The sequence below is a fragment of the Wasmannia auropunctata genome, unplaced genomic scaffold (genome assembly GCF_000956235.1).
Source record: "Wasmannia auropunctata unplaced genomic scaffold, wasmannia.A_1.0 LD336053.1, whole genome shotgun sequence".
Lineage (NCBI taxonomy): Eukaryota > Metazoa > Arthropoda > Insecta > Hymenoptera > Formicidae > Wasmannia > Wasmannia auropunctata.
Genome location: NW_012026837.1, coordinates 600682 through 628021, shown reverse-complemented (window position 1 = coordinate 628021; position 27340 = coordinate 600682). Strand labels below are relative to the sequence as shown.

Sequence of the window (27340 nt, the reverse complement as noted above, 5' to 3'; positions counted from 1 at the left end):
GACGGCATCCCGATGTTGGCAGGCGCACCCGTACACTCTCCCTCACTGAAGAATGAGAGAAGAACGACGGCAGCTTCAGTCGGCACGCGGCGTCGCGACGCAAGCCAACCTATATACATCGTACTAAATATGTACTCGTGTACTCATCATTTAGTTTGGAGTTCACAATTAGTCAAACCGTCGATTTTTCTAATATAAATCACTTTGATAAGTCTGGATTACTGATCGAAAAATGCGTGGAAGCTGAATATAGTGGAAACAAAGCATCATGAATCGGCGCCCCAATCTTTCCTCATCGGGTAAGTCTTATTGCTAATATTTATTTTGCTACTTTCGGAGCGGAAGCAGCCGAATAAGTATCAATAATTGAATATTATGACTACTATGAGATTACAACCCCTAATAAATATAAAATCTAATAATAAATATTGGTCAATTTTTTTTTCCTTATGCAAATTGCATTTTTTAAAAACATTCAATAGTCTTGCAAATTTTCGAAGACGCGGCTTGAATTTGGGGTATACGTTTTTCGAGATCGAAATGAATTGAGCCAAATCGAACGATTTGCGACAATTAATTTTGGTGTGAGAAATCATTGTCGGTTATATGACAAATGAAACATTTCTTTCTAATTGTAAGATGAAATAACCCGACGCAAGGTCGTGGGGTACGCCCATGCATGAGGTCAACATAGTACGCTCACACTATCATTTGTAAATGCAAAGAGCACGTCGATTAAATGTGGCGGGAATAATTAACACTCCGTACACGGCCAACACGCGTCAAAGAGAATAATTTTGTTACATCAAAAAAGCTTTGGTGTATAATTAAAGATTCAGACGTGTCTATACTTGAATTAATAATTTCTTCAATAGATTAACTTCAATCATTTCTTGCTTATTAATCTGCAGTTCTCATATTTCCATTATCAAATTGACACATTTGCAACAAACAGATAGAGACATAAGCATATTTTACATTTACAGAATATTTTTCTCCCTTCGCCATGTTTAAATTTCTATTTACAATAAAATTTAAATGATTAATGAACTTAAATAAAAACGGCTGTATTAACAGTCGAAGATTATTATTGATTGTTATTGAAGGAACATAATTTTCTTTGCGACTATTAACATAATCGTTTCATTTTAAGTTTATTAGTTTAATTATTGAAATTTTATTGTAAATATGGCAAAGGGAGAAGAATACTCTAATTTTACATGCGTAATCATGTTTCAAGAAAACAATCATATTTCTTCGAATCTATAACTATTGCTCTATATGTTGTCAAAAAATATAGGATAATTAACGTTTCTCTCACTTGCGTTTTACGAGAAACAATTTAAAGCAGTCGAAAGATTTGACTTAAGAAAGCTAACTTTGGATTTTATGTGTGCCATACCTAACTTTCTTTTAATCCGCGTCTGATTGTGAATTGCGATACTTACACGATTAACTATTCGTGCAGGATGAGTTGTTTTGAAAGGAACATTCTCGTTCCTTTCAAAGTCGACTCAAGTTACGGCTGTTTGAACCTTTTTAATCGTCCCAAAACGATGTTCGACACCATTTCGGAACGATGTAGATCAGACCATGAATTCAGAATTAATCATCATTAAAGCAATATTATACATACATATTAATGATATTATCACAACACAAAAAACAAATTGTCTCTTTATAGATATATGTATATTCTTACATACCTCATACGTGCATAACTTTACACGCTTTTCTGATGCAACTGCGTTGCTTCGCTAACCTTACATTAAATATATAAAGACGCATACCGCTGCATCTTCCATCGAAAGGAAAAAATAGAGAGAAAGTAATTTTACCTGGTAGAAAATGCCTGCGTTTAAAGGGGAGCATGCCAAAGAGACTCTGAGGCTGGCAATTCTAAAAAACAAACGGTTGTTATATGTATATTCATGCGGATATACATATAGTGCACTTGCTCGACTCGTACTCGGTCGGCCGTGTATATCGTACAAAAGAGCGGAAAGAACCACGTTGCGATTTGACTTAAAAAAGCTAACTTGCATTTTATGCGTGCCATGCTTAGCTTTCTTTTATCCGCATTTGATCTTTAATTATTGCTTTAATTTTATAAAGGATACGCCAAACTGTAGGCGCGCCAATTTGTTTACTTGTTTTCGTTTCCATTATCGCTATTTTATTATGCAGTTTACTCATTTTCAGTTTACGCCATGCTCGTTCTGTTATTCCGTTTGAACTTTTTATCTACTGCAATCAATCATCTCTAAAGAGAAAGCAACGAGAGAATTAACGAATTTACATTGACTTTTCGAATTTATTACGTGCATGTATTAATTTTTTTTTTCAGTAAATGGAAAATCAACATGTGATACGCATTTGCCTTCTGGCATTATTTTGTTAATCTCATCTTTTCACATCGAATTTATATACTGGTCTCATTGTCAAATCATTTTTTAAATTGATTGACGTTTGTTAATATTATCTATTAGCGCGCGAAATCCGCTAACACAGATTATATAGACAGACATGTGGCACAACAGCGATAGATGCTCCAAAAAAAAAAAGGATAGTGCCGCCTCCACTTTAATCTTTCAGAGTGAATATGAATCGTCGAATTGACAGACGATATTCAATTTCATCCCAAGATTGCAACCTCCGATTTCCAAGCTTTTACATTCCGCACGCGATACAATTCGACTCGAGTTTCCAGATTTTTTTATCAAGTGTTTAGGTATACCGTTAAGAGAGTTAAACGTAAGAAATTTTATTCTGCAAATATTCTTGATACATTGTACGTTTGAAAATTGAGAAGGTGGGTATCAAGCGAGCGCTCTCGAAAAGTGTATAGCAATGAATCTGCAGAACGCGCTTTCTCTCGCGCGTTAAAAAATATCTCCTAACGGTAACGGATAACATGAAATGGAAATTTTATCCACAATTCGAAAATTTTTATATATCGCGTTGCGTCAAAGCTACGTTGCGTTACGCTACGCGCAATGTAATTTAAATTACAGTCAAATAATTTCAGGTATAAAACAGTTTCTTCTTTAGAAGTTTAGAAGTGCATCAACCTTCAAAAATTTAGCCTATATGAATTATATTTTTCCTAGCGTATGGAGTGTTTCAAAGAGAGTGACGGTATCTACACGTTCGATACACTAAGGGGGTATTGCTCCACTATAAACCCAGATTCTATTTTTGGCATACAGGTTGCATCTAGATTTTAGATGCGCGTATCGTACCGCTTCACATGACTGCGCGAATTTTTTATCCCAACTTTTCAATTGTAGAACGTTATTTATCGCGTACTTTGGAATTGTACCTGGCTATTTTACCGGGATCCACTGAGAGAACCTGACATGATCGAGTATGTAAAAGAGCTTCTTGCTTTTTCCTTTGTTACGCCCACTTTGCCATGTTCCAAGTGATCTAGAAGCAAAAGACCGACGTTGAATATCACGTAAAAAATATATACATATAATATGCTTATCAACGTTACTCATATGTATACCATCGTGAAAAACTTCTAAACTAGATTAACTTAATTAGACAAATTCTGACAATTAGTAAACTATACAACATCGGATATCTTTAATTAATAAAAATAACATTAATTATAACGTAGAAATTTAACAGATAAGCAAAATAAAAAAGTTACGTTATCAATAGTTCTATTATATACATACGCGCAATTCTTTTCTATTTTTATTTTTATGTATACATATATACAACCACCACATAAAAACTAAAAAAAATTATTATAATAATAGATAATATCATCTATAAATGGACAAAAAATTTGATGGTTGTATGAATAATAATACTAATAATACATAAATTTGTATAAAGTTGTATAAATGAGATGTGTGTGTGTGTGTGTGTGTTTTTGTGTGTATTGTATGTATAACACAAGATGAAAATAGCTTGATAAAATGAAAAATTGAACATCAATGCACAATACGTAGCTACATACAAAAAGATATGTATTAGGTATGTATCTGAATGAACGTGCACAAAAGCCAGGCAATGCCGGAATTAATTGTTAATACGAGAATGTCGTAGATCTCGATTTATTCAATGTGATTTTGCGAAGCTAATCAAGGCCTCGTTATGCCTACATAAGTGATAGAACTATGATGTGCTGTTTAACCTTGCATTACATGCCTTTGTACATTTCCTTTGCGTTATTGGATTTTTATTGATGAATTTATTCGAACAAAACAAAGATATTTTCATCATGGTACTCGAATAATGAGATTTAAATCTTGTTGATTTAAATATTCCGCACATATACACATTCAAATTAGATTTATTCGAGTTCATTCAGTTCATTGCAAGATTTCATTATACTTGGCAGACAAGCCGTATACATTTACGTAGAAGAATAAGTATGAAATATTTATCATATTATAGTGTGATTTGTGTACAATAAATAAATATTATCAAAACAAACTGCAACGTGACTAATACATGTTTCAAGCAAGGCATAATAAAATTTCGGTCGATGCTATGCGCGAGTCTTTGAAGATGTTTCTGAAGAGCGTGATAATGATAATAGCAGGTTTCGCTCAAGTACTGTGAAATTGTCGATACTAGATACTAATCACAGTGGTTGCAGAAAAAGTAAAAGGCAATTTGTAACAATCAAGATGCGTCGTTTACATACACATATAGACACGTGTGTGTATAATAATATGTATGTATGTGTGTATACATGCGAATATGAATAACGTGGGTGAAAATTTTTCGCCTACGTTATTGAATTCTTGATATACTTTATTTAACGCCATACCAACATGAAATTTATTTGTCACCGACGCATTTCGTTCAATTTTGTTGCCTCTGCTGCGCGCCGCGATGTGTGATTTTGGGTGAACGTGATTCTCATATACAAATGGAGATTTACAAAGTCTTTTGTAAGAGCGAACGCAGAGCGTTCTCCCACATGTATTATATGATTTATATACGTGAAACGTGCATAATCGATAGACTAAAAATTCTATACTAATAAAAAGTAATTGAATTTTGGATGCAAGTTAATTTATTTTAAAAAATAATAGAGAAGAATAGTGGAAGGGAGAGGAAGAAAGAAAGAAAGAGAGAGAAGGAATTAATTTTAGGATACATGAAAACGCAATTACGTCAAATATGTATATTTATATGTTTAAATTTTTTCTTTCCTCTTTTCATTTACATATACATCGGTTAAACACAAAAATTGTGGTATTATATACCTACTAAAATTAGATGCTAAAACTACAAATATACATAATTATCTCAAAACAAAATTTTTTTATAAATTTTTTTATAAATTTTTTTATAATAACATTACGATAAAAATATATATCTGCATGCGCACACACACACATCCACACACGCGCGTGCACCTACTTGTAAAAGATAATCGTTTATTGATGCACTCATTGAAGATTAAAAATTGATCGCGACCGCGAGCATGGATGGAGCTATCTAGTACAGGGTCAAGTGCATCAGACATCAAAGCCAATTGTTTGCATATCTATTTCTACGAATGTCGGTAGACGCATTTGTATACATAAGCACATGCGCACTCCTGGATATATCTCTCAGATATTTTTTGAATAAAAATACAATGTTAAAAATAATATTAAGCGTTATACGTAGACGCGAATAGTTTTATGTTGTACGTTATAGTGAGTTGTATTAGCGCAAAGTGTAATTAATAACGTAGTTTTTAAAGTTTTTCGGAAGAATGGATAATGTAACAGCGATTAGAGAAAGATTTAAAAAAAATTTATAAAGATAGACATAGATTTAGATTTTTATAAAGATAGACATTTGTATGAAATACGTAAAGTTAACTTACGTGAATGTTATATAATACTTTAATTTTACAATAATAAATTCCTATAAGATTTCCGATATTAAAAATAACATGTTCTTGTTCTTTATTTTTACTCTCTATATTTAAATATTCGAGGCTATACAATACATCCAGCTCTTCAATGCTTGAGCGATATTAGAGAAGAATTTGGCAATTCCCTCATCAATCAAGCGATCAAGCGAATGACTTCGACTTATTTTATATTCATTAAAGATGGCTAAAAATATAAGTCGTTTGAAATACCATATATATCAGAATAAAATTCTTTGTTTTTTATAATATTACTAGCACTACAAACGCGCGCTATTTAACACTTCTTACTATAATTTATAATTACATCAACCTCAATACACACAACTGTCAAAATGCAATGACAGCCGCTTACACGAAAAAATAGGAGGAGACTTTTTAAGATAGGAAACTCCGTATTATTAATCGCATGGACCACACCTGATTCCCATTGCCTTCTTATATTGTTACCTTATAATTTTAATTTGACATTAATAATATTAACGTAAATACATAGAGATAATTTTTATTTATTGTCCGCAATTAATAAAGATATTAAAAAGTAAGAAACTTTATGGATTAAAAATTATATAAAGGACATATGAAGGCGATATTGTGTTATGCGCTATCTCACAGGCGACTTTTAATCAGCTATCACATGCAATCGAAACTTCGTAAAAGAATTATGAATCCGATTTTATCAAAACCCAAATTGATTGACATTTGGTTCGCTAGGTCACATTAGGTTACACTACGTGTCCAAAAATAAAATTTTCAACTAATAATTTACAACTAACTGTAAGTAAAAAGAAATCAACTGCAGGGTGGTTGGTACATATCTATATCTACTTTTTGAGAAAATACTAAAAAGGAAGAGAATTAGCCAATATTTTCTTGGATGCTGCAGTAAATAGACAATCGAAGTGAAAAGTAACTTTAACGACCATGGCCTTCTGGGAAATCTGAGAAGCGGCTAGGGAGGAAAAACGTTGGCAACGGGTTCAAGGCCGGAGACGCGACGTGACGCGGACACGACGCGACGTTGAGCGCCACTTCGTCTCCACGTGTCGCAACATAAAATTCTTGTTCCGACAAAATTACACATTAGACAATGATTTATTTTTGTATTGGACATCTGATAATCTACAATTTTTTTTAACTAATTGTAAAAGATAGAAATTTTTTGACAAAATTTAAAGTTGTTTCTTTTTTGTTAAAGAATATTCTAAGATGCTACGACGCTTTATTTTGACTTTTTAATGCTATTGAATATTAAATAAACATCTTAATAATTAAACTGCAAATTTTGATTTTAAGAAATAAAAAGTCCATCTAAGTGCAGAATTCAAGTGAATAATAATAAAAGTATGTTTTCTCTAAAGAGAAGCTTCTTTATCTAGCAGCTACATCTTAATTTTTACGGAAGAAACGCTCAGTTTCTTTCATATGAAAGCCAGTTAATTTGTCAAGATTCAAATATTCGGAGTTTATCATGTTTATTATTACAGGCTTCGATAGCGAGCCATTAACATGAGTATAAACATATTTTCGCATTAATAGAATATGTAATAATGTATATTATCCATCGTAAATGTTAACACAATGTATACATAAGTAAAGATGAAAATTATTTCGTCAGAAAATGCAGAACACGTTGCAATGATAATTCAACATGTTTGTATAGAAAGAAATCAATGCAGAATATATGACATCCTGTCATTTTTAAGCAATTAGTAAAAGTATACAATGATATATTTTATCATACTAACTGAGAGATACGATATTAATGCAATTCAATATTTTAACAATTATTTTTTTATTTTATATCTACATAAAATTATCTCCGCCGTGAGAATGAAAATTTATCGCTTGTCTTTTGTATTTTGATCTTTTTATTTTTTATGTTTGAAATTAAATATATATGACATATAAAATGAATGAAGTGTATTTTAGATTTTTCTGTAATCACGGTAATATAATTTGTGCGGCGCAAATCCTTAATCACAAACACGTATTTCTAACAGTATTAGCGCAAAGTCAGCGTTGTAAACGCGATTCATTCTAACACGGTGTGTATATTCATTTTATATTACCGATCCACATATCGAGATCATAAATCACGAGTCGAAATGAAAAATTATAACATATACTGCAATATACGTGCGCAATATTAGCTCCATTCTTAATTAGTGTCTCTTAATCCGTGTCTCGTTAACAATTATTAAACAAACAATTTACATGTCTCGATAGATTTGAAAAGTTTTAAGATAGGCAGCTTGGGACAAATCGATATTTCGCGTAATCATTCGAGGTTCAGTGTTCTCACGAAGGCTCTTGAACATATTATACTCATGAGATACCTTCAATACGGGCGACCCGCGTCAACCTAGAACATTATGTATGTACGTATAGCATGTAAACGAGCATTGTGGAACAATGACAATACCTTCCAAATCTCACTAACAGAAATTATTCGTCAGTGTTTCGATGAAGGACAAGTTATTTCGTCATCTAGGGCTTCGCTTGATCTTATACAACCTAATTAAGCAATCCATTCACGATCAAACATTTTACGCAACAAACAATGTCAATGGGCCTCTTTAGTAATGTCAATGTTGCGAATTAGCATGCCATGCTAACATGAGCTAATTTTTTAAATTATATTTGAGCAATTTTTTATCGAATTTTAATATGTTTTCATCTCCTACATTATACATGCTGCATCATACTGTCGGTTTATTAACATATTTAGGCGCATTCACTTTTAATTGCGTACGCACATATTTACAAGCGTTAATAATAGAATTATACAATGGATAATAATGTCGGATGATTTCACAGACATCTATATCATTGATTATAAATCAATGTATTTTTTTGGAAGGGATATATTTTGAATGATTATAAATAAACATTTATAATTATTACCTTACAGAGTGAAAGTTCGGAAACTTTTGGAACAGACCGTATGTATATTATGTTTTTGCACAATTATTTACATTTAACAAAATTTTCATATAAAATTATTTTAAAAATATTGAATTTATTGAATTAAAAAATCGATATAAGAATTTTTACATTTTACATTTTATTTATTACAAGATAATTATAATTAAAATTTAAATAAAATATCAAAACGTAATAAATTTAAGATCATATCGGCGAATAAATGTGAACAAGGGCAATGACACAAGTATTGTATAATTTTCAAAATATGTACATGTAGTAGATTAATTTAATATATATAGAATAATTATATTTATTTCAACATTGTTCTTGGTGAAAAATCAGTATATTTTAAATTCGTATTTTATTCCAGCTCGTATCTCTCAATTCATTCTCGAATCCGTTGCCAGGTTACCGAAACTTTTTGTAAAACAAAATCACCACGAATGATCTTTATCTAATCAATATGTATAGAAGCAATATCACACAATTAAACAATTCTCTTACATACACAATATATATAATATAAAAGAATCTGTGTGTGTGTGTGTGTGTGTGTTCAATTGTTCATATACATATTGCTGCAATCGAAACAATATCTAATTAAAAGAATATCACAATCCATACATGTACGTACATGTATAAAAAAATAAAAAAAAAATTTATAAAATTAATTAATTAATTAATTAATTAATTAATAAAAGTTCAATTCTGGAACAGCTAACATTTATTCATAACATTCATAAACATATTTTTTTGAAGATGTTATCAGTCTAAATATTAAAATACGAGGTTGCTCTTATAATGCACGTGTTCTATTTAGCAACAAACGCGACCGAACCTTAATTTGTGCCGTTAATTTTTAACCGACTATTAAAAATATGCATCGATACGATTTATGGTATATCCTCACAAGGCGAGGAGGATGAAAAAGATGCGGTTGTTAGTTGTGGGTGTTTCGTGGCGCCGTGTTGGTGGTGACGCAAACATTTGATGTACATACATCATCAAGCGTAGGTACCATCCATAACGCTATTCAGTAGCTCGCGTGCTCAACGGTGTATACATCAAGTAAACAGTACCGATTAAAAGCCTGTAGAGCTAGATGCTCCGATAAGTTTTCATTCAAGTTAATTGCATCCTATAATAAATTATACTTTATGCTGAATTACGTAAACGTCAATATATTTAAATCCCAAGTATCTGACGATCGAATAATTATCCAAGCCATTATTGAGAGTATGAGTTATTATTTCGTCGCATCACAAATTTATTATTCATGTACTAGCGGTAATAATTAAAACATAAAATTTATTCTGTAATTTTTCTGTAATTTAGTCTGTAGTCTGTTTACAGAGAATAGAGATATATCATTGATATACTTTTACGATATCAATCAAATTAAATTTCTTTCGTCTGATCTTCAGAAGTTTTTCCGCGGTCAAATTTAAATACGACATATTATTATTCCGATTTTCTTTAACTTGTAGCTTTACTTTTGATCTTTGTCCAGAATGTTTAGATCAGCGGATTTCGAAAAACATATACTTACACACAGTACATTGATTATTTTGATTTATCTCTCGAAACAATTTTGCAAAGTCTCGTGATAATAACGTTAAATTCGATTTATCAATATTTGGCATGTTTTTTCAGGCGATTTTATTTTTTATTTTAGATATAGCCAAACAGTTTTTCTTTTATAAGAAAAATAAATGTTCTTTTATATTAGTTTAAATGCCAGGCTTTTGCTACTTTGTATAAAAAAAATTATGAAAGATCGCAAGGCTAAGACATAACGATAACAAGATGTCATTGATTTATTTATGGAATAAGTGCAAAATCTCAAATCGAGATTGCCTAATATCAAATGGAAATTAGTACGCGAGTCATCGACACGATTTATAAGTGATACGCTTGGGAAATGTGCTGCACCCTTGAATTAATCTTCCCCCGATCGAATATAGAAGCCGCTGTATTTGCGATATAGTCAGAAATGTGGCAAATTCGTAACACCAGTAAACGCGCGATAGGTCAGAGAAATTAGGAATGCTATGTGAGATTCCATTGGCGGTCGATATATCGACGGTAGATTAATTAATATACACGAGATGCTGATGCTGATTTTCCATTCGATATGCCTGCATAGTTCATCTCACATATCTTGTAACACATGTATTCTAAACTAAATTCTCAGGTGTAAGCAAGGTAAATTTTCTACATCATTAATTTATTTATGATTGAACAGAAATGTATAAAAACATTAAATTATTGCGTGAGGAATTGAACTAGATATAATCACGATAAATATTATACTTTTAATTCCTCCCAAATTGCATAAATCCAATAAAGCATAATTATAAAATTAAAATTTTATTTCAAGTCATAATTTTGAATTAGTAAATTCAAACGCTTGGCATAAGCAATGTAATAAATGTTTGCAAATTGATTTGCATTTTTTTTTTATAATTGAGAGAATGTATATTTTCCACAATAAGGAAATATCTATTTAAAAACTTTTTACTAATTTCAAGCGCGTATAAACGTATAAACAAAAATCAATTTCTTCAATTTAAAATTGTTCTTTCTTTCAAATAAAATAAAATTAACAATTATTTATTTTTACTTTCTAATTTGTGTATTACTTGTTATATTGATATTATGGTCAGTTATTAATTGTACTGCAAACAATTTATTATCCAGTTTAGAGGATAAATAATGATCTACTCTATTAATCGAATTTTTTTTACATAAGTCATCTTTGCTGAATATTAAATGTTTCAAACTTTGAAGAAATTGGATTCTTTTCGGCCAACATTCTTGCTTCCTGCACTTTTAAATTAAGCAAGAAACAATTACCAGTGTTACACTGCCACCGATATCGATTATTTAAATTTCGCATTATCCGTCAATTTCCTGTTTTCATCGTAAGAAATGTCGCATTCCAGCACGTAATATTAGAAATTGCTTGCCCGCTTCTCGGCCGGATATTAACACTGGAAGTTGATGTTTAGTCAATACCGACAAATTCCAGAAATTACGTCTCGAAATTCAGAATTTTACGTTTTCCCTTCTATACACTTGATGCAAACGTTTCGCGGAATAAATTTGTCGTTATTCATACAGTTTGACCAAAGTTGATATAAAGTCTGCGTTATAGTAAAAAAAATTGGTACTTGATTAAATTGGGACTCGAAGTCATGATGTATGTATAAAGTCATGAAGTGTAAAGTGACATTTACACAAAGTACAAAGTACATTTACACAATGTAAAATTTACACAATGATAAATTTGAGTAGATTTAGGCGACAAAAGTAATCGTAACCGTTGTGTATTGTATTCTGTATCGAATGAATTTACATGACTACATTACGTTTCTCTTAACAAGCGTCTTAACTAAGGGCTAAGCGGTATGTTCGCTCGTTGTGTTGAAGATTTGTCACGGAGATATTTACATCGCAAGGACAAGACGATTAGCAATGCATAACTTGATGGAATCTAAATCTGAATATTCATATATCGTCAATGAGTGTAACAATGAGTGACAGCATTTCATGCGCGGAATAAATATTCCGTTGAAACCGCCGTATATTTTTACTATTAAAAAGCTCATGTATATGTAAAAACAAAATCTACATATTTCGCTTTATCGGATAATCAATCATTCTATTTATTAACAAAAGAACTCGAGTAATCTTCTGTACGTATTTTTCAACCGTAACCATGGGAGACTTATGACTTACAATGATTTTAATATGCGAATATTTGTCTCTTTCCGACTCTTTTTTTCGTGAGTTTTAAAAGAGCAATAACATAAATAGATAAATATATTTTTTTAAGTTTTATTAAAATACTTATTAAAAAAATTAAAATTAATAAAATTTATATTTGACTTTATTACTGTACTGTTTCATTAAACTTTGATAAACTATTTTGTTAAATGCTGCCATTAAATGAACGATTATTTTTATATTCTTTTAAGAATAATGTAATCTATCGTAGCTCCTCTATATCGTAAAATTCGAAGTAATATACAGTTTATAATAAATCAAATTCTCTCAATCTTAATACAAACGTGTTCTATAAGCCACGATTAAATGATGAAGTACAATTGGAAAAAGATTCTGAAAAAGACAAATAGAGGTCCAATTCTTCGGAAATCGACTATCTGACGACTCGTTTTTACTGTCTATAGAAATAGGCAAATAGCTATTGCCGTTGCAGCTCAGCAAATAAAAAAGTTGTACATATACATATTATATACACATAATGTGACAAGACACGCGTTCTCGAAATCTGAAGCATTTGTCAGACGAATGTGTCACTTCTCACCGCTATAAGTAACGCAATTTATTTCCCATTCTGATGATTAACTTTAGCTTCCACGTGCGAAACGTCAACTGGAAAAAGATTCTGTTTTCATGTGTTTCTATTTATATAATATTGGTAAAAAAGAGTGCACGAAATGCACATCACTCAAAATTACTTTTCTATTGACATATTCGATCTGTTCATTTATATTACAAAATTATTTTTCCTCGAAGAACGAAATTTCTTTGTACTTTCCTATTTACAGAGCATCATTCAACATATCAAGTATATTCAACATATATACATTCGAAAGTCACAAAAAAGATATTTCTATTTTTTAAATTATAGAAATTATAATATAATATAAATAATTTGATAATTGGAAATAATAAAGTAAAATAAATAAAGATAGAAAAGTAATATTTTTTGTGTTGCTAGATTTTCTTTGCTATTTTTGTGTTGTACTTCGCGCAATTGAGCGACGCAGAAAGCAAAAAAAATGACTTTCGAGATTCTTATCCCCTACAAGACGTTTTCAATAGAGAGAGAGAGAGAGAGAGAGAGAGAGAGAGAGAGAGAGAGAGAGAGAGAGAGAGAGAGAGAGCGCACTGTTTCATAACTTAGCCACATTATGCATACAATTTACTTCTTTATATAATAGAAATTCTCGAAACTAGAGAGCAAAAGAAAATACAAGTTTTTTCCTCTTAAAAAAAAGGAGAAAAGGAAACCTCACAAGCGTTTAATCTTTTTAGTCCTTCACTTTTACATTTCTCATATCTGTTAACGTTGATATGAATGAAACAATAGCTTACCAAAGTTTATAATATTTGATGACACTCGGTAAGATTAACATAAGAGTAAGAGCATATTAAAGGAAATGTTTTTTTTTTGTAACATGTAAGTAAATTAATAAAGCCTAAAGCTTACGTTAGTTACGTTTCATTAATTACAATATAAATCCGTTGCTACTGCATCACACAATCCATATTACTCGATATCCCCGAAATAGAAATTCTCTTTGTCGCAATTTATTCATAGTAGCTTTTGCTGCCTCACTTCGCTTACTCGACCAAATAATCGATTGACGTAGACTGTAGATCTTATTTAGTGACAAAAGCAAAACTGAGGAGGCGAACATCTCGTTTAGCAAACAAAAGATAAAATCTCGTATCACGGGAAAAAATATCAATTTCTATCACGATTGTCATAACAACTTTATCGATTGCTATAAAAATATCTGTTAACAATTCAATGAAATCTAATTATAAATTAAGGTAACAATGATTAATAGATAAAGTAATACGCAAAAATTTATATATAATACTACATTTAATTAAACACCATGTATTAAAATTTATGCACTTTTGAATAATCTCGTAGCAATTTTAAAACGATATTCTTATTTTTCCGACTTTTTTGTTTGGACACAATTTTTCTACAAATTTTTAACATGCAATAATAAACGTCTAGAAAGTTTTTACAAAATATTTTTACTTTCTATAAGCCACTTCTGTCTGCGTGGTTGCATTACATGTTCTAATTATAAGTAACATAATATAATCACGATGATTTATTTATTTAATTAATCAATCTTTTTTGTATTTATGCCTTCGTTAATTATCAGCTTAATCCTATCTTAAAATTGCCGTGTTACCGGCGTTGAAGCCTCTTTCCCCAATGTTTAAAAATTCATATCTTCCAGAAAAATAAAGATATAGACTTCTTTCTGGGCTCATCTTAAAGATGAATTATGTGGCTATTTTTTATGAAATCGTGATTTTATTTAAAAATGGCCGATTAAAACGTAATTTTTTTTTTAATTTATTTTTTTCAAAAATTGTTAAAATTTGTTCAATTAAAATGGGTGGTGATGGTGGGTGGTGGTGATGGCCCTTTCTTGTGCTTGCAGCAAGAATGCTCTGCTTCTTTCGTTCTTAAACGTTTGTGAGAAATGGTAATGATTGAGGAGATTCGCAATCGTTATTCTTAGTATTCTTACTGCCCGATGCACTTACTCTTTTATATATATACGTAAACTTGGTATACATGTCTATATAATAAAAATATATGTACACTAATATATAACAATGATTAATTACAGAAAATTACAGAAAAATAAACTTTATTAAAATTGTAAGATGTAATCGGTATTTTTTGCATAATCACTTTAACACATAATAAAATTTCAAAAATTATGTAAGAAAGAAAAGCGTATATTATTTGTAAAAGAAATTCTCTATCTAAACTGTATCAATATAAACTCTAACGTTAACATAGCTATCCGCTGAAATTGGTTTTCCAATATCTTAGATACGTGCAATTTTACGCCTGTATATACTACTTTAACTATAATAATATGAAAAAAAGAGACACATTTATACGATGGACGCAATTGAAAAAAAAGATAATTAGAAACGTGAATACATGTTTGTTTCAGGAAGCGAGCGGATGTAACAAAGTTGCAAGAAAAATGAGTGCGAGTGTTAAATGGAATAAGTTTCGAAGAACGTATATCATATATTCCATATTTAAATCATTTCTGTTTCTCGATTGATGAATATAAAGCTCGACGTTACGGCTGATAATATTTTTTCAACGGATCAAATATTTTGATTAATTGTAACGGCAAATATACTTTAGTCACGAATCTCGAAAGTTTCTTCAATAAGATAGAAAAATGAAAGTTATGATGGTGCCGCAGAAAATTGTTTTTCTCAGATAATTTAAAATGTGAAATCGATGCTCGAAGATTATGACCGCGTTGCGTTCTGGTTGATGCATTTTATTGTCCCGATGAGATGATCGAATTGTTAATATATAATAATATGATTCTTATGAAGAATGCTTCGTTTACTTCTGACCAGCCAATCGCATTAGGGACGAACAATTTAATTTGTTCAGTCAATCGTTCGTGTCTACTGACTGAGCTGCGATAGCTGCAGTGGCAGCCTCGAAGCATTGCGGGCATCATGACTCCATTGCAATATAAAGGAGAGCGCGTTTACAATGAGAAAAACTTGATCCGACGGAAATCGCATAGCTGAAGATAAGTGTGAATTCTTCTGTTGCTGTGAAAGCGACAATGTCAACGTTTGCCACAGACACGCTGCTATCGTCCACTACCTTTGCCGAGGAAACGACCACCCTCATACCCACTGTTAACAGGATTGACACACGGTTGCAGGACATCAATCCTGTCTCGGTGGTCCTGGCGGTTTCCATAGTGTGCATTCTCTCGCCTATCATCGTTACCGGTAACTCCATCATCCTAGCCGCCTTCTATAGGTACAAAAGACTCAGGACCGCTTCCAATTGCCTTTTGGTTTCGTTGGCCATTAGCGATTTCGGGGTAAGCCTGTTACTATTGTAACCTAACTGTTCATCATTCTTGTATAGACACAAAAAGCGCGGTGTCATCACGTAAGAAAAGAATACTTTTACATAACGATTAAAGCTTTAATTGTAAAAAATAATATGTATAAGTGTAAATACCGATAATTTATATTTGTGAAAGAAATTTATCATCGTATAGGTATATACTTATTTAACACTGAATCGACGTTACGTTGATTGACATTGACGCGCCTCTCGTGAGATCACGTATATATATCGTCGATAAACTATATAAATCTATTCACGCGCATTTCCTTTTTTTCACGCAGAGCTGAGATCAGAGTTGATACTGCGATGTTCTATATTCTCGCGATGTAAAACTGATTTTTAACAACGCCAATTTCGCATTTTGCGTCTCTTTGTAAGTTCAATTTACGTGCCAATATAGGCCAATATAGTACTCAGTACTCACTCGCGCGACAGCGAACGCATAATCCTCATTTAGATCAGTAATAAATGGACAGTGATAAATGGACCTGTTTTCGTTGGTAGATCGGCGTGTTTATGCCAATTGGGATACAGCTGGAGCTGTCAGGTCTACCGGAAAACGGCGTTTCCGCTCTTTGCATCGTGCCATATTGCATTGCGATCGCGCTCTGCAGCGTGAGCATCCTGGTCACCGTGGCCATCGCGGTAGACCGTTTGACTTCATTAGCGCAACCGTTGCGATATAAAAACATCATTACCCACAGCAGCGTAGAAAAGTACATCGCGGTTTTTTGGATATATGCGATCGCCGTTGGCCTCTCACCTCTTATTTATACTCAAATCATCGGAGGGATGCAGTCGCATAGGTAACGATATTTACTCTATGTTTATACATATTGACATTTAATAAAAAAAAACTTGAATAAATTCCGGTTTGTAAGAATATTACAGCAAATACAACAAGTCTGCAAGTGCGATTCATTTAATAAATATACAAGTGACTTCTTGCATTAATGCACTACGTTGATTTCATATTTCAGAAATTAATTATTATTTAGGATGAGAGAGAAAAATGGAAAACGATAGAGAATTTTGGCAATTTTAGAAGTATTAATCTCAAACTATATATTTAACTTAGGTTTGAATGGAACAAATTAATAAGAACCATTTTGTTTAATCAAAAGTACATTAATACAATATGTGCGCGAATTTTGTTTCTTCATCCTATTTCTTTTTGTTTTATCTTTCATCAATAAACTTTGAAGTGAAAAACTTAAAAAAGAGAAAAACAATAATAACAACGTGATATAACATAATTAATGTAATGTGAAATTTTTAATCGCATCTTTGCTATTTCAAGATTAAGTAATTTGCTTTTATTAAAACGTTCCAAAATAAAATTTATAACTTTATCAGTCAGTTACCAAAATTCGATATTAACTTTGTTCTACGCGAATTGTAATAATTGTATCGACAAACAAAACATGCCTGCGTTTGTTAACATCTCTCTCTGTAATAGAAGGATCGTAATGGAAAATCTCTCTATAGTATATCGAATTACATATGCAGTATTACTATCGCGAAAACAATATTTAAAGTTTACAGAAACAATTTAATTGCGAATAATGAAACTCGGGCCAGATAACTTATTTAAAAAATTATACAACGTTAATATCTCACAGTTAATTAAAATTAAAAAAATTAATTTGTTCTTTGCGTTATCAGTATAACATCGATACTGATTGTGCTGAACGCAACTCTCTAATGCTATATTTCTATAACTATATGTTTCCACTTTCATGTCATTGCTAGAACTCGTGATATTAGCATTCATGGTACGTCACTCATCGTTATCACTTGACGAAACAGAAAAGCTTTTCATACTATCTGTAAGACTGCAGATTGTGCACAAAAACAATTTAAGTAACGCATTAAAAATAGATAAGAAGTTTGACAGGAAATGATTTTTTAACCATTCGATTATACTTTTGCGCAATTAAAGAAAATTAGAAAGATCTTCGATGGATCCCGTTCAGGATCTGTTTATCTCGTGGCGGTCACATATTGTGGACATTACATTTATGAGATACATATTCTACAGATTTATTAAACATGATTTTATTATTGCAGCGCGCATATTTAGTACTTGATCGAATAAACCTTTAATGTTTTTGTAAAAATACACTGATATTTTAACTACAAAAATATTCTATTTTAATTTAATAAACTATTTTAAACAAATAATAATAACAATCAGAAGAAAATAACAATGACATCTAATACTTAAAGGATTTAATATCATAGATTAGATATATCAAATAAATACCATAGTACATGATAATATTTTAATTTTTGTGCAAATAATCTTTGATTTTAATTTATCTTACAGTGGAAATTGTAGATTCGATACGGCCGTGTTACCACCGGTCAGGATATTTCTGGTCGTAGCAGTTTGGGCACCGAGCGCCTTAGTTCTAGTTGGTTGCTACATGTATGTCTATCTTGTTGCGCGTGCACATGCACGCGCGATTTACACCGTAGAATTAACGTTCAGACATCAAACACAGACATTGGCATTGCCTCGTTACGGACAGACGTTGGCAGTTACGGTCGGCGCGTTTCTTATCCTGTGGCTTCCATTCCAAGTAAGTATTGCAGCATGCCTATTACAAAATAGCAAATGAGCTTTTCATTGCTTTGAAAAGACTGTAAACCTTTGTGGTTTAAAATTTTACACCATTGGTGTAAAAGCCAAATTTTTTGAGCTGCGACTGCAGGTTTCTACATTGAGTCTTAGATGACCATTAAAACCTCATCGCTATTTGAACGTCGCGTCATACTTGCGATAACATCAATTTCATTTCACGGCTATCGCCGTGCTATATATTTCCTATATATGCTTTACAGAGATACAAGATTTAAGTCTAATATTTAATGTATTGGGAACATATTTTTGTATAATATTTGATATTGTGCAATATTATGCATTATCTAAAAGCTATATTAACGGTTTACTTTGAAAAATTGTTAAATTAAAGGGGCATAAAAATATTGTACAATATAATTTTATAGTAATATTAACACGTCTCGAAAAGCAGCTTAAGGCAACCTTTGCTCGGCATGTTTCCAACATGTTTCTTCTCTTTTCTAGACTTGCATGCTGGTGGATATTTTCTGTGGCACCAACATTCTGTCGGACTGGACAGTGGTGTGGCTGGGTTTACCGATCCTTGCGCACAGCGGTGTGAACCCCTGGATCTATGCTTTTCATCATGGTGAGATGCGCATCGCCGCTGGAAAAATTGCCGAAGATCTGGTCGCTCTGTTTGGTGTGACACCAGGCCGTTACGGTTGCTCGCCGATAAGATGCGGCACCAACACGAACCTTGAATTGGCCGAAGTGAATAATGAAGAGAGCAACGAAAATAGGCGACATTCGCCCATAGAGAATTGTTTTGCTGCCGCCAAGCACCACAACGTTCTTTACAGCAGAAGATGCCTGGAAACATCGGAAAGGCACACCGATATCTCACCCGAGAAGCATGACATCGAACACGTTGCATCATACAGCAATCAACCGCCGAGCGACATCATCGAAGAAAACGTGGATCATCACGACCTGACGAAGATGCTCGATCCAAGATATATCATTGATCGGAATCACGTTATCGACTCCAATCACAATATCGACAAAATAAAAAATTTCAAATATTTGCTGGATCCAACCTTTAACAAAATCCGGCATCTCCGACGATTGAATCACAAGCGAATAAACGGGAAAAATTCACTGTTGATTTCCGAGCCGAAATTTATATCTTATCAGAACTTGAAGAGCGACGGTGCACACAGCAGTCGTAAGCTTCTTCAGCTGAATGCCCTGTCGGATCCAATACTAAATGTTGATACTACTTCTATAGTAGACATGAAGAACTCGAACCAAGTAATGTGCCGCGTAAATAACGTTGCCTATCAGAGACGAAATCCAAATTTGTCGACCATGTCAGATTCGAATCTCGGAGCAGCAACAGCCGTGCATGCTTCTGAGGCGGGCACGAGGCTCTTTCCAACGAGTGACAACAGTGCGGAAAGTCGCGGCCACTCGGTGCAAAATCTTAATCGCGGATATGAGGGCGCGTTAGCAAGGCACGCGATGATGCTCTGTCGACAGATGGAGGATCAACAGAGGAAAATCTCTAGCAAGACTTGTTCCCGTCCACGACCTAAGTTCCGCGGCTATTTCGGACATGTGAGTCCGAATCTGAAGTACAGGCTGCGAAACGGCTGTTGCTCATCCGCCTGCGTCTCATCGTCATCGCGGGCGTCCGATAACGTCAGACCAAGCTACGAGGCGAATGCATCGAAGCAAAGAGTGTCCCCGGCTGCAGGCGTTTCGCAGCTAACTATCACGTCGAACAAATTAGCCAATCTCATTGATCTAGACCTAGACTCACCATTGAGAAATGCACGCACATCCGCGACGCACATGATCAATTTTACTGCCAGAACCGTGGCGCAAACACATTATAGGAATTTGGAGGTGTTGAAGCACTCCGAATCGATTAACGCGATCGGCGATTCGACGACGCAACGTCGGATTCTATTGGAGCCTTCCAACTTGATGGATTCATTGATTGTCCCGACAATACGCTCGGAACCGCCGAGTCCCATAGATCCTCTTCCTTCGGCGTCTCCTCGGGCCGAAGAATTAGCGCAGAATCTCAAGATCCCAAGATCCGTCGTGGCCGCGGACGCCGTCATCGCACAAAATCGACGGGCTAAACTACCTTTAGATAAAAACAGTAGCAGTCCTGTGAGACAATCCGTTCCTACTACAGTGGCTACAGTACCGACCGTGTTGCTAAATATCGAGGACTTGAGCGAATCGACCGGACAGGCCGGTGACAATCAGATTCAAATTCATCAGAGTCAAAGGAGCGACTTTTCTGCATCTGGTAATACAACGTTGGAGCCGATCGATCTTTTCGAGGCACTGCTGAGGAATTCGGACAAAGCTGGCAAGGACATGAAATTACCAGAACCCATCTTTGCCGAGCACGATTCCACGAGGTTCAGCTCAAGACGACCATCTGATTCAAAGTGGTCTGAGTCTTCCAGGAGCCAAGAAGTCTTATCAAGCACGATGGAACACCGAGCTGCATTCCCGTCGTTTTATTCGGTCAACGACTTTCAGACTTGCAATAGCGGCAGCGATCTCAACGATCTCACGTCCTTGGATCCGTTCATGTGTCCTGATGCCTTGACATCATCCTTGCACGAATCCTTCTTTAGCGCGCCGTCCATGCCCGATTCGGACATATTCACGTCATTCGAAGAAAGCGACGAGCCGGTCTTTACGCCTGATTCCGAACGGGACACATTGCAGGCATATAATTCGATGTCGACAGTAAATTTGAAGAGATGTGTCATTGAAGCGGCTTTCCAAAGCAAATCTACGGAATCGGTGCACCGCGTCAAGTGTCCTTCGACACGATCCTGCACGATACTCAGACTAGAACCAGCCGTGCATTCGAGTAGATTGAGCATCAGACCTTGTGCGAATTACATCCTGAAGGGCCCGACAATCAAGAGGAACTCACGATTGGCACCCCTTGCCATCCCCACACCCACTGACATCTGCACTCCAACGTTTGACGTCGTATCGGAGATCAAAAGTGATAACGCCGGTATCGGCGTCAGAGTTTAAATTTAAATTAAGTTCACAAGATAAATGGGAGTTTGCAAATTTCCTCGCGTCAGCTGCAGTTTGCATATCTATATTTGCACAAGAAACATTTATCACAGTCGCCATTTATCGAACTTTATTCTCAAAAGAATTTGAAAACCTTGCGGAAGTCTCTATATTAACTCCAGGATAAAAAGAATCCGAATACGCAGAAGTTAAGGTATATACGCAGTTTTTAATGTTTTTATATGCTAAATCGCATATGCGCTATGAATTGGCAAATTAAATATAATATAAAATGCTATTGCCAAATGATACGTCACGTGATGTGTTTATAATTATTTAATTTCTTTTTTATTCACAATGTGCTATTTGATGATGCAACCAAGTTGCTCGTGTACATGTAATTTGTTGTTATACATTTCTTCGAAAGAGGCAATATTTGCTTTAAACTACTTAACATGTATGACTATTTGTACATATACAACTCTTTTATTTACACTTTTATATTTTTTTTCATCTTTTACAATATACTTGAAGCTTTTTTCTCTTATGTAGAAATATATCAAAGTATAGTTTATATTTTTAATCTTTGAAATAGTTGAAATAATTAATCTAAATAATTAATTTGCATCAAATAAGATCATATCCTTGAGAACTCGGCACATCGTTTTGTTGAAGCTCGATGCTTCTTCGCTGAAGCTTAATTTTGAAAGTTCGGTGTTCTTAATTAAAGGCGCGCGGTTTTGATTATCAGATATGTATGGCGCTACATATACTATATTCACTATATTTTCACTGTATAAAAGCCTTATTTATTACGCTGTAGGAAATCATGAAAGAATTTCTAAACTAATTAATAACCAATGTGCAGTCTATCACATTGGACTCTTTGACTCTGCAGGAGTGCAAAGCGTTTTCAAAATACACTTTTGATGTAATAAGAAAATAGCTAATTATGATTAGTGTTGCTTTTCGATCAACTTTTCACAATGACCGTGTTTTAATAAACAATGTTTGATGTAAATAAGAACGATGCCCAATTTATATCATCGAACAATAAATCATCATTTTATCTAAATGAATGATATTTAATAATTTAAGCTAATAATTTGTTTATTCATTCGCTCGAGTTTTTACCAATAAATAATGTTCCGCCTCAAATACGAAACGTTATTTGTCGTATAGAAGTAAGAAAAAATTCTCTATGCGATTCAATTGTATTATCTGATACGTTACACACATTGATATGTAAATATGAATGCGCGATTGCGATTATATTTTACGAATCAATTTCTCGTAATCTGAATCAAACAGTTATTTAAAAGTTTCGCACATCTCATGTGCCAAACAAATTAATTATATTGAATTTTAAGTTTCGCAGGTCATCATATGCCCGTATATTATTGCTCGTGTACCTGATGAAAGATTATATATACATATACGTATGCACACGTATACACACACGCGCGCGCGCGCGCGCGTGTGTGTATAATTGGAAAAGACTTTGAAAATATATTGCGGAATATTTACTGAAATATTTTTTAATAAAATGTATAACTAATTAAAATCTAATATAATTTTACGGATAGCACAATTATTGTGTTTTTTTATAATAAAAAAAAACGAAATTTTGTATTCTCATTCGGTCTGAGCCTATTTTTGCACGAGTCATTTTTTCTTATATAAAATTTTTTTACAAATAATATTTTGTTAAAATTTTGCTAATAAGGAGAATAATATGTATAATATGTACACTGGTTAAAAAAAAATTAGGGGATCACTTTTTCTCAGTAAATTTTTGCGGTTGCGACACTTTTTATTTATAGGTTTTAAAACGCACTAATATTTTGTAAATGCGAACCACAATTGGTGTTATACTGTCTCTAGACTAATGATAGTACATCGTGGTATTTGCAAATATTAGATACTTATAAAATATATATTTTGTATATTAAATATATATTAAAAATCTATAAAAAAAAGTGTCGCAACCGCATTCTGTCCACGACTGTACACTCGCTCACTAAAAGGTTGCGACACATTTTTTTTATAGGTTTCTAATTTATATTTAATATACGTAATATATACTTTATAGATAACTAATATTTTGCAAATGCAAACCACGATGTACTATCTCTGTCTCTTATACACAGTCTGACACCAATCGTGGTCCGCATTTGCAAAATATTAATGCGTTTTAAAACCTATAAAAAAGAAAGTGTCACAACCTTTTAGTGAGCGAGTATACGTATATATATAATTTTCAAGGAGAATATATGCAAATTTAATTTGTTTATGCTTTATCAGAATTAGAAATCTTTTTCTTAAATTATGCGAAATCTATGCGACACTTTTTTTTCTCTTAAAAATGAGACATATAAATGCACAATGGCCAGTTTGTAAAATCGTATTAAATATAATTGATAAAATAAAAATTGGGATTGTTGAAGATAAAGATGTGTATAGATAAATAAAGAGAGAGAGAGAGAGAGAGAAATCAGACAAATATTAAAATATATACATTATTTCTATTTTACAATTAGAGAAAAGGACCAAAACTAAAGTAAAAGCATAAATAGAGATAAAGAGAGAGCGAATGAGAGAGACAGAGAAATTAGGCAAATATATATACGGTTATTTATATTTTAGAGAAAAGGACCAAAATTAAATATAAGCGTACATTTGAAAAAACAATCAATAGCGAGTTAAATACATAATCGTTCTACAAGCAATTCAATTACTGTATGTTATTTTCCTTACATCATTTCATTACATATCACGCACTGCAGTTATTATATCATTTCCATTCTTCTGCAACTATCTTTAAAGATTTTTAATTTTATTTGTTACATCGCCACAAAAATTATTTTATTACAAATTAATACACAAATGATAAAATTATCTAGGGAATAGAAAATGTGAAAATAATCACACTTCTTACAACTATAAATGCCAATTAATATTAAAATACTTTTATACATACCAGTAATTGAGAAAAATGGTGCATAAATGTACATTTTTTTTATCATAGGTATATATCCTCTAAAAAACATTTTTAAAAAAGCGAAAGAAAAGAAAGAATGTGTGCATGGAAATTTTCTATACTTCATGTACCTATAACGATGCCCTTGCACTTGAAATAATTTAAGAACCAAAACATTAAGGAAATTTTACATATAACACATCCACATATATTAACATATGTTAATATGCAAACATGCACAAGTGCAGACTAAGTAAAAATAAGGATATATATTTCTTTTCATATTCAAGTTGACTGATCTTGTGCGATTTGTCTTTCATATCGTACAGGTATATAAAATATTATAAATAGATATTATAATCTATCAAGATAATATAGATTTGTCTGATTTTTTCTATTTTGTAAAGTGATAATAACAATTAGCGTATGATGAATGTTTTCATAATTAATAATGATTTCTTTCAAAAACATTTTAAACTCTTTAAACGTATTGTATACCTATTAATTGTGCAGAAAAGGTATTCTCTCGAATCGAATTTGAAAAAATAAAACATTAAAAAAAGCGAATGTTTAAAGAACATTGAAAATGTTTATGTTGATTTTTTAGGTAGCAGTTGATTATTATGTTATAACAATTTATAAGCAGGGTTGGGTAATGCTTAATTAAAAAGTTAAATAATTAAATAATTATAACTTAATTTAGTTACATTTTAGACTGATCGTAACTTTTAACTTAATTTAGTTATCATTTTATCGCGGTAACTATTAATAACTTTTAATTTAACTTTTTTGAAGTTGCACGTGTAGTGTTTCTCATGTTCTCATCAAACCCAAGAAAAAATACATATCTGCGTCGGTATTTTGAATTTGAGGCGTACGTCAAGGTTATATTTATATTAATATAACAAATATAGTATATCTAGCAGGAAAGAATCGCGGGCCTTCTATACGTACATATTGAATCGTGTTACAAGAAGTCCCTTGAAATTATGCTTTTTTTCGCGGCCCGATGGAAATAAATATAACAAATGTACTTTATTTAGAGACTCCAAAATTATGAAATAAAAAAATTTAACTTTTCAATTACTTTTTTATTAATTTAACTTTTAATTTAATTAATTTTATTATGGCTTAACTTATATGTTATAACTAACATAAGTTAAATTTTTAAGGTTGTTAACTTTAACTTTAACAATTAAAATTAACTTGCCCAACCTTGCAATTAAGATAAAAAGATTACATTATTTATTATATATATACATATATAGCGCTAAAATTTTTGTAACTTTTTTTTATAAAACACGTACGTATAATATACAAATTTTATAGAAGTAAAACTCGAGTCACAAAAGTGATAAACACTGATATATTTTTAATATCTGAAGTATCTTTATTGTATGTGTCTGTGCTGTACGTGCAGGATGTGCGCGCGTGTGTGCGTGGATATATATATTGTTTATATGTCAAGTGTGAAAGTAAAGTCTTAATTCAACACGCTTAATGCAACACGACTCTGATTAGATTAGTTAAAAAAATTAAGGAAAAGTGTTCCTTGTTCTTTTTATATTATATGAATATGATTTTGAAATAAAAATACTGTTCTTTCCATTATCTAATTCTAATAAGTATAAAAACGTAAAACACCAAGAATTGAAGTATAGATTCATAAAAAGATAAATTTTAACTTTACCATCATCTTAGAAAAAAATTATCCATATATACTATGTGTAAATACGTGTGTAATTTTTTCTTTTATATATTCCGCCTAAAGGTCAAAGAAAGAAGACAAAATTGAATAAAATGAAAAATAAGTGTTAATATTAATTGTTATGTAAAATGTAAAGAGATATAAATCGAAAATAAACATATAACATTGAAGCAAATTTCTTTTGTATTATGCTAATGTTTCGATTTAATAAAAAAACAAATTTTTATTTCAGAAATACTAATATATAATAATAATTTAACAAAAAATTAGAATAGTATAATGATAACTATTATATTATTTAATTATTGCAATGGTGTCAAATCATATAATATTTATTGTTATTTTTGTGAAAACATGGATTAACATGGTTAAAAATTATAACGTAGAATCGAAAGTGTGACGAAAAAATTATTATCACATCAATAATATGTACACACACACACACACACACACACACACACACATACAGAATATATTATTCTTAACAACTGTAGCGTTATTAATTAGCG

The 27340-nt window shown here is 32.2% G+C and overlaps 1 protein-coding gene and 1 long non-coding RNA gene across 3 annotated transcripts; one reads left to right on the top strand and one right to left on the bottom strand.

Moving 5' to 3' along the window:
* Positions 1-23620, top strand: LOC105450922. 2 transcript variants are annotated; one of them, XM_011691044.1, is made up of 5 exons: positions 1-299; positions 15571-16482; positions 17019-17320; positions 18844-19099; positions 19606-23620. In XM_011691044.1, the coding sequence occupies exons 2-5, from the start codon at positions 16216-16218 to the stop codon at positions 22156-22158; spliced, it is 3378 nt and encodes a 1125-aa protein (XP_011689346.1). In that variant the 5' UTR covers positions 1-299; positions 15571-16215; the 3' UTR covers positions 22159-23620. The 2 variants fall into 2 exon arrangements, with proteins under 2 accessions (XP_011689346.1, XP_011689347.1); XM_011691045.1 differs by lacking the exons at positions 15571-16482; positions 17019-17320.
* On the bottom strand, positions 5927-6398 carry LOC105450921. The gene is made up of 2 exons (XR_974514.1): positions 6249-6398; positions 5927-6080 (listed from the first exon to the last, which is right to left on the bottom strand). It is a non-coding gene; the product is annotated as an uncharacterized LOC105450921 (long non-coding RNA).
* Positions 23621-27340: the final 3720 nt, after the last annotated feature.

Excerpts from the sequence above, each read along its gene's own strand:
- LOC105450922 (XM_011691044.1), top strand. The coding sequence starts at position 16,216 with ATGTCAACGTTTGCCACAGACACGCTGCTATCGTCCACTACCTTTGCC. Across the intron at positions 16,483-17,018 it reads TGGCCATTAGCGATTTCGGG|ATCGGCGTGTTTATGCCAAT; the intron begins GTAAGCCTGTTA and ends TTTCGTTGGTAG. Across the intron at positions 17,321-18,843 it reads GGAGGGATGCAGTCGCATAG|TGGAAATTGTAGATTCGATA; the intron begins GTAACGATATTT and ends TTTATCTTACAG.